Raw genomic sequence first — 14,104 nt, forward strand, 5'->3', positions numbered from 1 at the left:
GAGATGTTTAAAGGGGATGGTGTGCGCCTGTGATGTCTATGAGATGTTTAAAGGGGATAGTGTGTGCCTGTGATGTCTATGAGATGTTTAAAGGGGATGGTGTGTGCCTGTGATGTCTATGAGATGTTTAAAGGGGATGGTGTGTGCCTGTGATGTCTGAGATGTTTAAAGGGGATGGTGTGTGCCTGTGATGTCTATGGGATGTTTAAAGGGGATGGTGTGTGCCTGTGATGTATATGAGATGTTTAAAGGGGATGGTGTGTGCCTGTGATGTATATGAGATGTTTAAAGGGGATGGCAGGTAGCTTAGTGGTTAAGAGCGTTGTGCCAGTAACCGAAAGGTCGCTGGTTCTAATCCCCGAGCCGACTAGGTGAAAAATCTGTCGATGTGCCCTTGAGCAAGGCACTTAACCCTAATTGCTCCTGTAAGTCGCTCTGGATAAGAGCGTCTGCTAAATGACTAATTATAATTATAATTATAATTTAAAGGGGATGGTGTGTGCCTGTGATGTCTGAGATGTTTAAAGGGGATGGTGTGTGCCTGTGATGTCTGAGATGTTTAAAGGGGATGGTGTGTGCCTGTGATGTCTATGAGATGTTTAAAGGGGATGGTGTGTGCCTGTGATGTCTGAGATGTTTAAAGGGGATGGTGTGTGCCTGTGATGTCTATGAGATGTTTAAAGGGGATGGTGTGTGCCTGTGATGTCTGAGATGTTTAAAGGAGTATGGTGTGTGCCTGTGATGTCTGAGATGTTTAAAGGGGATGGTGTGTGCCTGTGATGTCTATGAGATATTTAAAGGGGATAGTGTGTGCCTGTGATGTCTATGAGATGTTTAAAGGGGATGGTGTGTGCCTGTGATGTCTATGAGATGTTTAAAGGGGATGGTGTGTGCCTGTGATGTCTATGAGATGTTTAAAGGGGATGGTGTGTGCCTGTGATGTCTATGAGATGTTTAAAGGGGATGGTGTGCACCTGTGATGTCTGAGATGTTTAAAGGGGATGGTGTGTGCCTGTGATGTCTGAGATGTTTAAAGGGGATGGTGTGCGCCTGTGATGTCTATGAGATGTTTAAAGGGGATGGTGTGTGCCTGTGATGTCTATGAGATGTTTAAAGGGGATGGTGTGTGCCTGTGATGTCTATGAGATGTTTAAAGGGGATGGTGTGTGCCTGTGATGTCTGAGATGTTTAAAGGGGATGGTGTGTGCCTGTGATGTCTGAGATGTTTAAAGGGGATGGTGTGTGCCTGTGATGTCTGAGATGTTTAAAGGGGATGGTGTGTGCCTGTGATGTCTATGAGATGTTTAAAGGGGATGGTGTGTGCCTGTGATGTCTATGAGATGTTTAAAGGGGATAGTGTGTGCCTGTGATGTCTGCGATGTTTAAAGGGGATGGTGTGTGCCTGTGATGTCTATGAGATGTTTAAAGGGGATGGTGTGTGCCTGTGATGTCTGAGATGTTTAAAGGGGATGGTGTGTGCCTGTGATGTCTATGAGATGTTTAAAGGGGATGGTGTGCGCCTGTGATGTCTGAGATGTTTAAAGGGGATGGTGTGTGCCTGTGATGTCTATGAGATGTTTAAAGGGGATGGTGTGTGCCTGTGATGTCTATGAGATGTTTAAAGGGGATGGTGTGTGCCTGTGATGTCTATGAGATGTTTAAAGGGGATGGCCTGTGTGTGTTTCCATCAGGAAGAGGAGGAGGAGCTACAGCACATCCTGTGGTCATCGGTGGTTTTTTATAAGTCACCTGACGTCGAGGCCACTTCCTGTGTCATGCTCTCTACCAAAGCCCTCTACTTCCTGCTGGACGACTCTGCCTCCACGCTCAACGACCAATCACGTAAGACACAGACACACTGCAAGGCAGCTACGCTTAGTGACCAGACACACTGCAAGGCAGCTACGCTTAGTGACCAGACACACTGCAAGGCAGCTACGCTTAGTGACCAGACACACTGCAAGGCAGCTACGCTTAGTGACCAGACACACTGCAAGGCAGCTACGCTTAGTGACCAGACACATAAGATAATAATCTATCACAGAATCTAGTTCAAAAGAGCTGCATGAGTTTGAGGGAGAGCTGGTCAGTGACTATGTTTACATGCACACTAATAACTCCATATTAAACCGATTATGGTAGTAGGCCGAGTAGGCAGGGTCTGTAGTAATGTGTGTTGTCTTTATACTGTGGGTCTGTAGTAATGTGTGTTGTCTTTATTCTGTGGGTCTGTAGTAATGTGTGTTGTCTTTATTCTGTGGGTCTGTAGTAATGTGTGTTGTCTTTATACTGTAGTACTGTGGGTCTGTAGTAATGTGTGTTGTCTTTATACTGTGGGTCTGTAGTAATGTGTGTTGTCTTTATACTGTGGGTCTGTAGTAATGTGTGTTGTCTGTAGTAATGTGTGTTGTCTTTATACTGTGGGTCTGTAGTAATGTGTGTTGTCTTTATACTGTGGGTCTGTAGTAATGTGTGTTGTCTTTATACTGTGGGTCTGTAGTAATGTGTGTTGTCTTTATACTGTAGGTTGTCTTTATACTGTAGTACTGTGGGTCTGTAGTAATGTGTGTTGTCTTTATACTGTGGGTCTGTAGTAATGTGTGTTGTCTTTATACTGTGGGTCTGTAATAATGTGTTGTCTTTATACTGTGGGTCTGTAATAATGTGTTGTCTTTATACTGTGGGTCTGTAGTAATGTGTGTTGTCTTTATACTGCAGTACTGTGGGTCTGTAGTAATGTGTGTTGTCTTTATACTGCAGTACTGTGGGTCTGTAGTAATGTGTGTTGTCTTTATACTGTGGGTCTGTAGTAATGTGTGTTGTCTTTATACTGTGGATCTGTAGTAATGTGTGTTGTCTTTATACTGTGGGTCTGTAGTAATGTGTGTTGTCTTTATACTGTGGGTCTGTAGTAATGTGTGTTGTCTTTATACTGCGGGTCTGTAGTAATGCGTGTTGTCTTTATACTGTGGGTCTGTAGTAATGTGTGTTGTCTTTATACTGTGGGTCTGTAGTAATGTGTGTTGTCTTTATACTGTTGGTTGTCTTTATACTGTAGTACTGTGGGTCTGTAATAATGTGTGTTGTCTTTATACTGTGGGTCTGTAGTAATGTGTGTTGTCTTTATACTGTGGGTCTGTAATAATGTGTTGTCTTTATACTGTGGGTCTGTAATAATGTGTTGTCTTTATACTGTGGGTCTGTAGTAATGTGTGTTGTCTTTATACTGCAGTACTGTGGGTCTGTAGTAATGTGTGTTGTCTTTATACTGCAGTACTGTGGGTCTGTAGTAATGTGTGTTGTCTTTATACTGTGGGTCTGTAGTAATGTGTGTTGTCTTTATACTGTGGATCTGTAGTAATGTGTGTTGTCTTTATACTGTGGATCTGTAGTAATGTGTGTTGTCTTTATACTGTGGGTCTGTAGTAATGTGTGTTGTCTTTATACTGTGGGTCTGTAGTAATGTGTGTTGTCTTTATACTGTGGGTCTGTAGTAATGTGTGTTGTCTTTATACTGCAGTACTGTGGGTCTGTAGTAATGTGTGTTGTCTTTATACTGTGGGTCTGTAGTAATGTGTGTTGTCTTTATACTGCGGGTCTGTAGTAATGCGTGTTGTCTTTATACTGTGGGTCTGTAGTAATGTGTGTTGTCTTTATACTGTGGGTCTGTAGTAATGTGTGTTGTCTTTATACTGTGGGTCTGTAGTAATGTGTGTTGTCTTTATACTGTAGGTTGTCTTTATACTGTAGTACTGTGGGTCTGTAATAATGTGTGTTGTCTTTATACTGTGGGTCTGTAGTAATGTGTGTTGTCTTTATACTGTGGGTCTGTAATAATGTGTTGTCTTTATACTGTGGGTCTGTAATAATGTGTTGTCTTTATACTGTGGGTCTGTAGTAATGTGTGTTGTCTTTATACTGCAGTACTGTGGGTCTGTAGTAATGTGTGTTGTCTTTATACTGCAGTACTGTGGGTCTGTAGTAATGTGTGTTGTCTTTATACTGTGGGTCTGTAGTAATGTGTGTTGTCTTTATACTGTGGATCTGTAGTAATGTGTGTTGTCTTTATACTGTGGGTCTGTAGTAATGTGTGTTGTCTTTATACTGTGGGTCTGTAGTAATGTGTGTTGTCTTTATACTGTGGGTCTGTAGTAATGTGTGTTGTCTTTATACTGCAGTACTGTGGGACTGGAGCCACTCTGAGCATCAGGACCCAGAGCTGATCATGTCTTACTGTTTCACCATGAAGCTCAACGACCTCCACTCTGTCAACGTGGGCCTGTTCGACCAGTACTTCAGGGTGGTGGGTGAGTAGGGAGGGAGGGAGGGAGAAAGAATGAATGAATGAATGAATGAATGAATGAATGAATGGTCATGAATGTATGACTACAGTGTCACAGAGAGGAGTCGGATCAGGATGTTAAGGACATAGTGTAAAGTGTTACCTGAATTCATAAAAATCACAATCCCAGATCATTTCTGATGTGATGATGACCTAGTGTGACCTGATAATAAACACTGAACAAAAATATAAACGCAACAATTTCAAAGATTTTACTGAGTTACAGTTCATATGAGGAAATCAGTCAATTGAAATAAATAAATGAGGCCCTAATCTATGGGTTTCACATGACTGGGAATACAGATATGCATCTGTTGGTCACAGATACCTTTTTAAAAAAGGTAGGGGCGTGGATCAGAAAACCAGTCAGTATCTGGTGTGACCAGCATTTGCCTCATGCAGCGCGACACATCTCCTTCGCATAGAGTTGATCAGGCTGTTGATTGGGCTTGTGGAATTGATGGATGTTGGCGGAAAAAGGAACACGCTGTCGTACACGTCGATCCAGAGCATCCCAAACATGCTCAATGGGTGACATGTCTGGTGAGTATGTAGGTCATGGAAGAACTGGGACATTTTCAGCCTCCAGGAATTGTGTACAGATCCTTGCGTCATGAGGCTGTGCATTATCATGCTGAAACATGAGGTGATGGCGGCAGATGAATGGCACGACAATGGGCCTCAGGATCTCATTCAAATTGCCATCGATAAAATGCAATTGTGACGTACTGCCAAATTCTCTAAAACAAAGTTGGAGGTGGCTTATGGTAGAGAATTTAATATTCAATTCTCTGGCAACAGCTCTGGTGGACATTCCTGCAGTCAGCATGCCAATTGCACGCTCCCTCAAAACTTGAGACATCTGTGGCATTGTGTTGTGTGGCAAAACTGCACATTTTAGAGTGGCCTTTTCTTTTCCCAAGCACAAGGTGCACCTGTGTAATGATCATGCTGTTTAATCAGCTTCTTGATATGCCACACCTGTCAGGTGGATGGATTATCTTGGCAAAGGAGAAAATGCCCACTAACAGGGATGTAAACAAATTTGTGCGCAACATTTGAGAGAAATAAGCTTTTTGTGCATATGGAAAATATCTGGGATCTTTTCTTTCAGCTCATGAAACATGGGACCAACACTTTACATGTTGCGTTTATATTTTTGTTCAGTGTTGTATGTTAATTGTGTTGTCTGGGCTGGGCTGGCTGCTGGACTGGGCTGGCTGCTGGGCTGGCCGCTGGCTGCTGGGCTGGCTGCTGGGCTGGGCTGGGCTGGCTGCTGGGCTGGGCTGGCTGCTGGACTGGGCTGGCTGCTGGACTGGGCTGGCTGCTGGGCTGGCTGCTGGGCTGGGCTGGGCTGGCTGCTGGGCTGGGCTGGCTGCTGGACTGGGCTGGCTGCTGGGCTGGCCGCTGGCTGCTGGGCTGGGCTGGCTGCTGGGCTGGGCTGGCTGCTGGACTGGCTGCTGGGCTGGCTGCTAGACTGGGATGGCTGCTGGACTGGGATGGCTGCTGGACTGGGATGGCTGCTGGACTGGGATGGCTGCTGGGCTGGACTGGCTGCTGGACTGGGATGGCTGCTGGACTGGCTGCTGGGCTGGACTGGGATGGCTGCTGGACTGGGATGGCTGCTGGACTGGGTCTGGGTCTGGTTGTAATGTGTTGTGTGTTATTTGTCTCCAGGACCGTCAGCAGATCACATCATCTGCTGTCTGACGAGGGACAGTTACGGGACACACCGCTTCCTGCAGCAGCTGATGACGGTCCTCTCTCTACAGGACAAACTACCCTCTCCTGAACCCTCCGAACAAGACTTCTACACACAGTTTGGAAAAAAATCCACAGGTATTCATAAAATTTAATATTTTTAAGTTTTCAGCAGTAAAATGCCCTTGTGGAGATATGAGAGGATTGGCCAGGTTTAAGAAACAGATCTCCACAATAACATGGGTAGGATCTAGGGGTTCCATTTGTGATTAAGAATAAATGACTCCTGTCTGTCCCACTGTGTTGTCTACTCCAGGGAAGATGCAGAACTATGAACTGGTCCACTCTAGCAGGGTAAAGTTCATCTACCCCAGTGAAGAGGAGATTGGAGACCTGACCTTCATCGTAGCCGAGAGGAAAGGTTATACTGGGGCGTCCTCCTGTAATATCCTGCTCTATGTACTGGTGTTCCAGGTGCAGACCCAGGGGCCAGGTGGCTCACAGGGCCTCCGTGTGCTCCCACAGACCCAGGGGCCAGGTGGCTCACAGGGCCTCAATGTGCTCCCACAGACCCAGGCCCCAGCTGCAGGCAGACAGACTTCCGCTGGGGGTCTGCAGGGGGACAGAAAGTCTCTCCACCACCTCCGCCCCCAGAGCCCGGTCTCTGCTAGCCAGCCCCGTCTTCACCCCCAGGCTCCAGCCCAAGTCCCCTCCATCGGGCCCCACATCCCCCAGCAGAGCCTCCCTCCCCAGGCCCCGGACCCCTCCACCCCCAGTCCTGTCCTCCATCCTAAGACCCTGATCCTGACCAGTACAGACGTCTTCCTGCTGGATGAGGATTACATCAGCTACCCGCTGCCGGACTTTGCCAAGGAGCCCCCTCCCCGAGACAAGTACCAACTGACCGACGCTCGACGAATAAGAGACCTGGATAGAGTCCTCATGGGTTACCAGACGTACCCGCAGGCGCTGACGTTAGTCTTCGACGATGTCCCTGGGCCAGACCTCCTCTGTCAGCTCACCATGGACCACTTTGGAGAAGAGGAGGTGGAAGGAGGAGGGGAGAGGGGGAGATGTGGTAGTGGGGGAGCAGAGAGCGAGGTGCTGTGGTGTATCTATGTCCCCGGAGCGGACAGCAGGGAGAGGCTGATATGTCTGTTAGCGAGACAGTGGGAAGTGCTATGTAGTAGGGAACTGCCTGTAGAACTCACTGGCTGACTGGTTCTTCTGCCTGTAGAACTCACTGGCTGACTGGTTCTTCTGCCGGTAGAACTCACTGGCTGACTGGTTCTTCTGCCGGTAGAACTCACTGGCTGACTGGTTCTTCTGCCCGTAGAACTCACTGGCTGACTGGTTCTTCTGCCTGTAGAACTCACTGGCTGACTGGTTCTTCTGCCCGTAGAACTCACTGGCTGACTGGTTCTTCTGCCTGTAGAACTCACTGGCTGACTGGTTCTTCTGCCCGTAGAACTCACTGGCTGACTGGTTCTTCTGCCCGTAGAACTCACTGGCTGACTGGTTCTTCTGCCTGTAGAACACACTGGCTGACTGGTTCTTCTGCCGGTAGAACTCACTGGCTGACTGGTTCTTCTGCCTGTAGAACTCACTGGCTGACTGGTTCTTCTGCCCGTAGAACTCACTGGCTGACTGGTTCTTCTGCCTGTAGAACTCACTGGCTGACTGGTTCTTCTGCCGGTAGAACTCACTGGCTGACTGGTTCTTCTGCCGGTAGAACTCACTGGCTGACTGGTTCTTCTGCCCGTAGAACTCACTGGCTGACTGGTTCTTCTGCCTGTAGAACTCACTGGCTGACTGGTTCTTCTGCCCGTAGAACTCACTGGCTGACTGGTTCTTCTGCCTGTAGAACTCACTGGCTGACTGGTTCTTCTGCCCGTAGAACTCACTGGCTGACTGGTTCTTCTGCCCGTAGAACTCACTGGCTGACTGGTTCTTCTGCCTGTAGAACACACTGGCTGACTGGTTCTTCTGCCGGTAGAACTCACTGGCTGACTGGTTCTTCTGCCTGTAGAACTCACTGGCTGACTGGTTCTTCTGCCCGTAGAACTCACTGGCTGACTGGTTCTTCTGCCTGTAGAACTCACTGGCTGACTGGTTCTTCTGCCCGTAGAACTCACTGGCTGACTGGTTCTTCTGCCTGTAGAAATCACTGGCTGACTGGTTCTTCTGCCGGTAGAACTCACTGGCTGACTGGTTCTTCTGCCTGTAGAACTCACTGGCTGACTGGTTCTTCTGCCTGTAGAACACACTGGCTGACTGGTTCTTCTGCCTGTAGAACTCACTGGCTGACTGGTTCTTCTGCCTGTAGAACTCACTGGCTGACTGGTTCTTCTGCCGGTAGAACTCACTGGCTGACTGGTTCTTCTGCCTGTAGAACTCACTGGCTGACTGGTTCTTCTGCCTGTAGAACTCACTGGCTGACTGGTTCTTCTGCCCGTAGAACTCACTGGCTGACTGGTTCTTCTGCCGGTAGAACTCACTGGCTGACTGGTTCTTCTGCCTGTAGAACTCACTGGCTGACTGGTTCTTCTGCCTGTAGAACTCACTGGCTGACTGGTTCTTCTGCCGGTAGAACTCACTGGCTGACTGGTTCTTCTGCCTGTATAACTCACTGGCTGACTGGTTCTTCTGCCGGTAGAACTCACTGGCTGACTGGTTCTTCTGCCTGTATAACTCACTGGCTGACTGGTTCTTCTGCCGGTAGAACTCACTGGCTGACTGGTTCTTCTGCCGGTAGAACTCACTGGCTGACTGGTTCTTCTGCCGGTAGAACTCACTGGCTGACTGGTTCTTCTGCCGGTAGAACTCACTGGCTGACTGGTTCTTCTGCCGGTAGAACTGACTGGCTGACTGGTTCTTCTGCCTGTTGAACTCACTGGCTGACTGACTGGGTATTCTGCCTAACTGGTTCTTCTGCCTGTAGAACTAACTGGCTGACTGGTTCTTCTGCCAGTAGAACTCACTGGCTGACTGGTTCTTCTGCCGGTAGAACTCACTGGCTGACTGGTTCTTCTGCCTGTTGAACTCACTGGCTGACTGACTGGGTATTCTGCCTAACTGGTTCTTCTGCCTGTAGAACTAACTGGCTGACTGGTTCTTCTGCCGGTAGAACTAACTGGCTGACTGGTTCTTCTGCCGGTAGAACTAACTGGCTGACTGGTTCTTCTGCCGGTAGAACTAACTGGCTGACTGGTTCTTCTGCCGGTTGAACTCACTGGCTGACTGACTGGGTCTTCTTCTAGGAGGTTCTAAAGCAGGGCTCTACACTGACCTTTTTTACAATGAGCATGTGTGCACCTAAGTTGAAACATTTTGGCGCACACAAAGAAATTTAGGAGCACAATGAAAAATATTTTAGATATTAAAGCTATAATCCTTAATTTTTCGAGGCCCACTGGTGCTCCTAATTTAAAAAACAAACAGGGAATCAAAACCCCCAAAGAATCCTCTTCTTCCCCTCTTCTTCCCCTCTTCCTCCCCTCTTCTTCCCCTCTTCCTCCCCTCTTCCTCCCCTCTTCCTCCCCTCTTCCTCCTCAAAGGAAGTTATGTGATGTTTCTTATTGTTTATAATCTAAATGCATCCTGGGTATTTGTAGAGTCCACACCAGTGTGATATTTATTTGTTATCTTTGTACATAGCTCCTCTCCCAACCCATAGCTCCTCCCCCAACCCATAGCTCCTCCCCCAACCCATAGCTCCTCCCCCAACCCATAGCTCATGCCCCAACCCATAGCTCCTCCCCCAACCCATAGCTCATGCCCCAACCCATAGCCCCTCCCCCAACCCATAGCCCCTCCCCCAACCCATAGCTCCTCCCCCAACCCATACCCCCCCAACCCATAGCCCCCGTAGTCGCTGAAGGACATTTATTATTGAATGATACCGATCTTAAATATTATTTTATATTGATGAAAAATAATATTCTCTGTTTTCGTTGTTTTTATGAAAGTATTATTATTGCTGGTCATTTTTTACATTTGTTTACCTTCTGTTTTCCTTTCATCCCCATACACTGAGTGGACAAAACATTAAGAACACCTTCTTAATATTGAGTTGCACCCCCCCCCCCCCTTGTCCTCAGAACAGCCTCAATTTGTCAGGCCATGGACTCTGCAAGGTATCAAAAGCGTTCCACAGGGATGCTGGTCCATGTTGACTCCAATGCTTCCCACAGTTGTGTCAAGTTGGCTGGATGTCCTTTGGGTGGTAGACCATTATTGATACACACGGGAAACTGTTGAGCGTGAAAAACCCAGCAGCGTTGCAGTTCTTGACACAAACCGGTGCGCCTGGCACCTACTACCATACACCATTCAAAGGCACTTACATATTCATACCCCTTAACTTATTCCACATTTTGTTGTGTTACAAAATGGATTAAATATACTTTTTACACAATACCCTATAATGTCAAAGTGAAAATATGTTTTTTGAAATTTTAGCAGATTTTATCAAAATGAAATACAGAAATATTTAATTTACATAAGTATTTACACCGCCGAGTATAGAAGCACCCTTGGCAGCGATTACAGCTGTGAGTCTTTCTGGGTAAGTCTCTAAGAGCTTTCCACACCTGGATTGTGCAATATTTGCCCATTATTCTTTTCAGAATGTTTCAATCTCTGTCCAACTGGTTGATGATCAATGCTAGACAACCATTTTCAGATCTTGCCGTAGATTTTCAAGCAGATTTAAGTCAAAACTGTAACTCAGCCACTCAGGAACATTCACTGTCTTGGTAAGCAACTCCAGTGTAGATTTGGCCTTGTGTTTTAGGTTATTGTCCTGCTGAAAGGTGAATTCATCTCCCAGTGTCTGGTGGAAAGCAGACTGAACCAGGTTTTCCTCTAGGATTTGGCCTGTGCTTAGCTCCATTTCGTTTCTTTTTTATCCTGAAAAACGTCCCTGTCCTTAACGATTACAAGCATACCCATAACATGATGCAGTGGTACTCAGTAATGTGTTGTATTGGATTTGCCCCAAACATAATACTTTGTATTCAGGACGAAAAGTTAATTGCTTTGCTACATTTTTTGCAGTATTACTTTAGTGCCTTGTTGCAAACAGGATGCATGTTTTGGAATATTTGTATTCTGTACAGGCTTCCTTCTTTTCACTCTGTCAATTAGGTTAGTACTGTGGAGTAACTACAATGTTGTTGATCCATCCTCAGTTTTCTCCTGTCACAGCCATTAAACTCTGTAACTGTTTTAAAGTCAACATTGGCCTCATGGTGAAATCACTAACTTCATCATACTCAAAGGGATATTCAATGTCAGTTTTTTTTTTTTTTTTGACCCATTTTCCAATATGTGCCCTTCTTTGCGAGGCATTGGAAAACCTCCCTGGTCTTTGAGGTTGAATCTGTTTGAAATTCACTGCTCGACTGGAGGGACCTTACAGATAATTGTATGTGTGGGGTACAGAGATGAGGTATTCATTCAAAAATCATGATAGTATGGAAAATGTATGCACTCACTAACTGTAAGTCGCTCTGGATAAGAGCGTCTGCTAAATGACTAAAATGTAAACGTAAATAACTACTATTATTGAACACGGAATGAGTCCATGCAACTTATTGTGACTTGTTAAGCACATTTTTACTCCTGAACTTATTTAGGCTTGCCATAACAAAGGGGTTGAATACTTATTGACTGAAGACATTTCAGCTTTTCATTTTTAATTAATTTGTAAACATTTCTAAAAACATTGACATTATGGGGTACTGTGTGTAGGCCAGTGACACAAAATCTCAATTTAATCCATAAAAAATTCAGGCTGTAACACAACAAAATGTAGAAAAAGTCAAGGGGTATGAATACTTTCTGAAGGCAATGTAAATGTTTTGTCTTGGCCATTCACCCTCTGAATGGCACACATACACAATCCATGTCTCAATTGTCTCAAGGCTTAAAGATCCTCCTTTAACCAGTCTCCTCCCCTTCATCTACACTGATTGAAGTGGATTTAACAAGTGACATCAATAAGGGATCATAGCTTTCACCTGGATTCACCTGGTCAGTCTATGTCATGGAAAGAGCAGGTGTTCTTAATGTTTTGTACACTCAGTTTAGTACACAACTTTTGACCAGGAAAAGCAGCGCACTATAAATGGAATATTGTGCTATTTGGGATGCATGTTTGTTTTCGTTGATCTAAGATCAAGGTTGATTAGGAAGGTTATACAGGAAACCAAACCACTCTTTCACGTTTCCATAATGTTATGTTCATCCTCATTCCGTTCAGGCTACGTCCCAGATGGATATGCTCCATTTTACAGTTTAGTCATTTAGCAGACGCTCTTATCCAGAGCCACTTACAGTTAGTGAGTGCATACATTTTTCATACTGGCCCCCCGTGGGAAACGAACCCACAACCCTTGCGTTGCAAGCGCCATGCTCTACCAGCTGAGCTACACGGGGCTTTTAACCAGAGCCCTATCAGAGACACCCTATTCCCTACATAGTGCACTACTTTTGACCAGGGCCTGAATCCCAAATGGCACCCTATTCCCTAGAGCAATATGGCCCCTGGTCAAAAATAGTGCACTTTAAAGGGAATAGGATGCTGTTTGGGACATAGCAGCCTTCAGTCATCAGGAAGGAACGTGCACTTTACTCGGCCAGGAACCAGAACCATCGTCAGTAGAACACGTTAAAACGCAACACAGCAGAACGTCCTTGTCTGCTGCCCAAACATCCTGTTTCACAAACAGACCGCTTCATTGCAACACCACCGACACGGTTCCATTGTCTGGTTCCTGTCATGGAGTTGGATATAGGACACATCTTTGCATCTTAGCTGTGATGGCTTCTGTAACGGCAACGGTCAGCGCCATTGAGGGATATCTTAATTTTAAAGTAGTCCATTTCTTCTTCTCTAATGAGTTCATTGGCAGTTGGTAAACCATTTGCAAGCTGGAGTATGCTATCTGAACAGGCTGGATTTTGAGTAAAGTTACGCTTTAAAGCCAAGGCTGGCGATTTACTCCTACCTGCAGTTATGTAACGTTTGCTCAGGAGTGTAATTCATTGGCTGATCCCTCCTGCTGACCTGAATGGAATGATGTGATCCTTCCTTAACCCATAGGAGGTCCCAGCCAGTCGACTACTTCATGGTGCTGCCCATGCTAAAACAGGGTTTTTGTCAGGGCCTCTATCCAACTCTATGGTGTCTGTCGTAGGGGACTTAAAGGGATTGCGATTTTAGCCTTGCGCATGGTAATGTTTTCGCTGCTGCTGTTATATTTATATATATATATATAAAAAACAATATACATGAATAAAGGTGTTAGAAACAATGATCTTAACCCATTAGAGTCTAAGCCCTGTCTAAGTGGGGGGTGGGTGTTGGTTCTACTAAGCTATATGGAATTGTTTTAAGAAGGTCATACCAAGGATCATTTAGCTATTTCATCTTGATGTATATATATATATATATATATATATATATATATATATATATATATATACAGTACCAGTCAAAAGTTTAGACACACCTACTCATTCAAGGGATTTTCTTTATTTTTACTATTTTCTACATTTGTAGAATAATAGTGAAGACATCAAAACTATGAAATAACACATATGGAATCATGTAGTAACCAAAAAAGTGTTTCTTCAAATAGCTACCCTTTGCCTTGATGACAGCTTTGCACACTCTTGGCATTCTCTCAACCAGCTTCACCTGGAATGCTTTTCCAACAGTCTTGAAGGAGTTCCCACATATGCTGAGCACTTGTTGGCTGCTTTTCCTTCACTCTGCCATCCGACTCATCCCAAACCATCTCAATTGGGTTGAGGTCGGGGGATTGTGGAGGCCAGGTCATCTGATGCAGCACTCCATCACTCTCCTTCTTGGTAAAATAGCCCTTACACAGCCTGGAGGGGTGTTGGGTCATTGTCCTGTTGAAAAACAAATGAAAGTCCCACTAAGCCCAAACCAGATGGGATGGCGTATCGCTGCAGAATGCTGTGGTAGCCATGCTGGTTAAGTGTGCCTTGAATTGTAAATAAATCACAGACAGTGTCACCAGCAAAGCA

At 45.6% G+C, this 14,104-nt stretch overlaps 1 protein-coding gene across 1 annotated transcript in view; it reads left to right on the plus strand.

The window, feature by feature from the left end:
* Positions 1 to 7,343, plus strand: part of nisch (nischarin) — a 30,981-nt gene extending 23,638 nt beyond the window's left edge. The window contains exons 18-21 of the mRNA XM_084167395.1: positions 1,692 to 1,842; positions 4,179 to 4,307; positions 6,020 to 6,181; positions 6,360 to 7,343. Coding sequence (XP_084023521.1) covers positions 1,692 to 1,842; positions 4,179 to 4,307; positions 6,020 to 6,181; positions 6,360 to 7,261 — 1,344 coding nt within the window. The 3' untranslated portion in view covers positions 7,262 to 7,343. The remainder of the gene's footprint in view (positions 1 to 1,691; positions 1,843 to 4,178; positions 4,308 to 6,019; positions 6,182 to 6,359) is intronic.
* Positions 7,344 to 14,104: the final 6,761 nt, after the last annotated feature.

This window comes from Coregonus lavaretus, assembly GCF_964263955.1.
Source record: "Coregonus lavaretus genome assembly, chromosome: 8".
In the NCBI taxonomy this organism is placed as follows: domain Eukaryota; kingdom Metazoa; phylum Chordata; class Actinopteri; order Salmoniformes; family Salmonidae; genus Coregonus; species Coregonus lavaretus.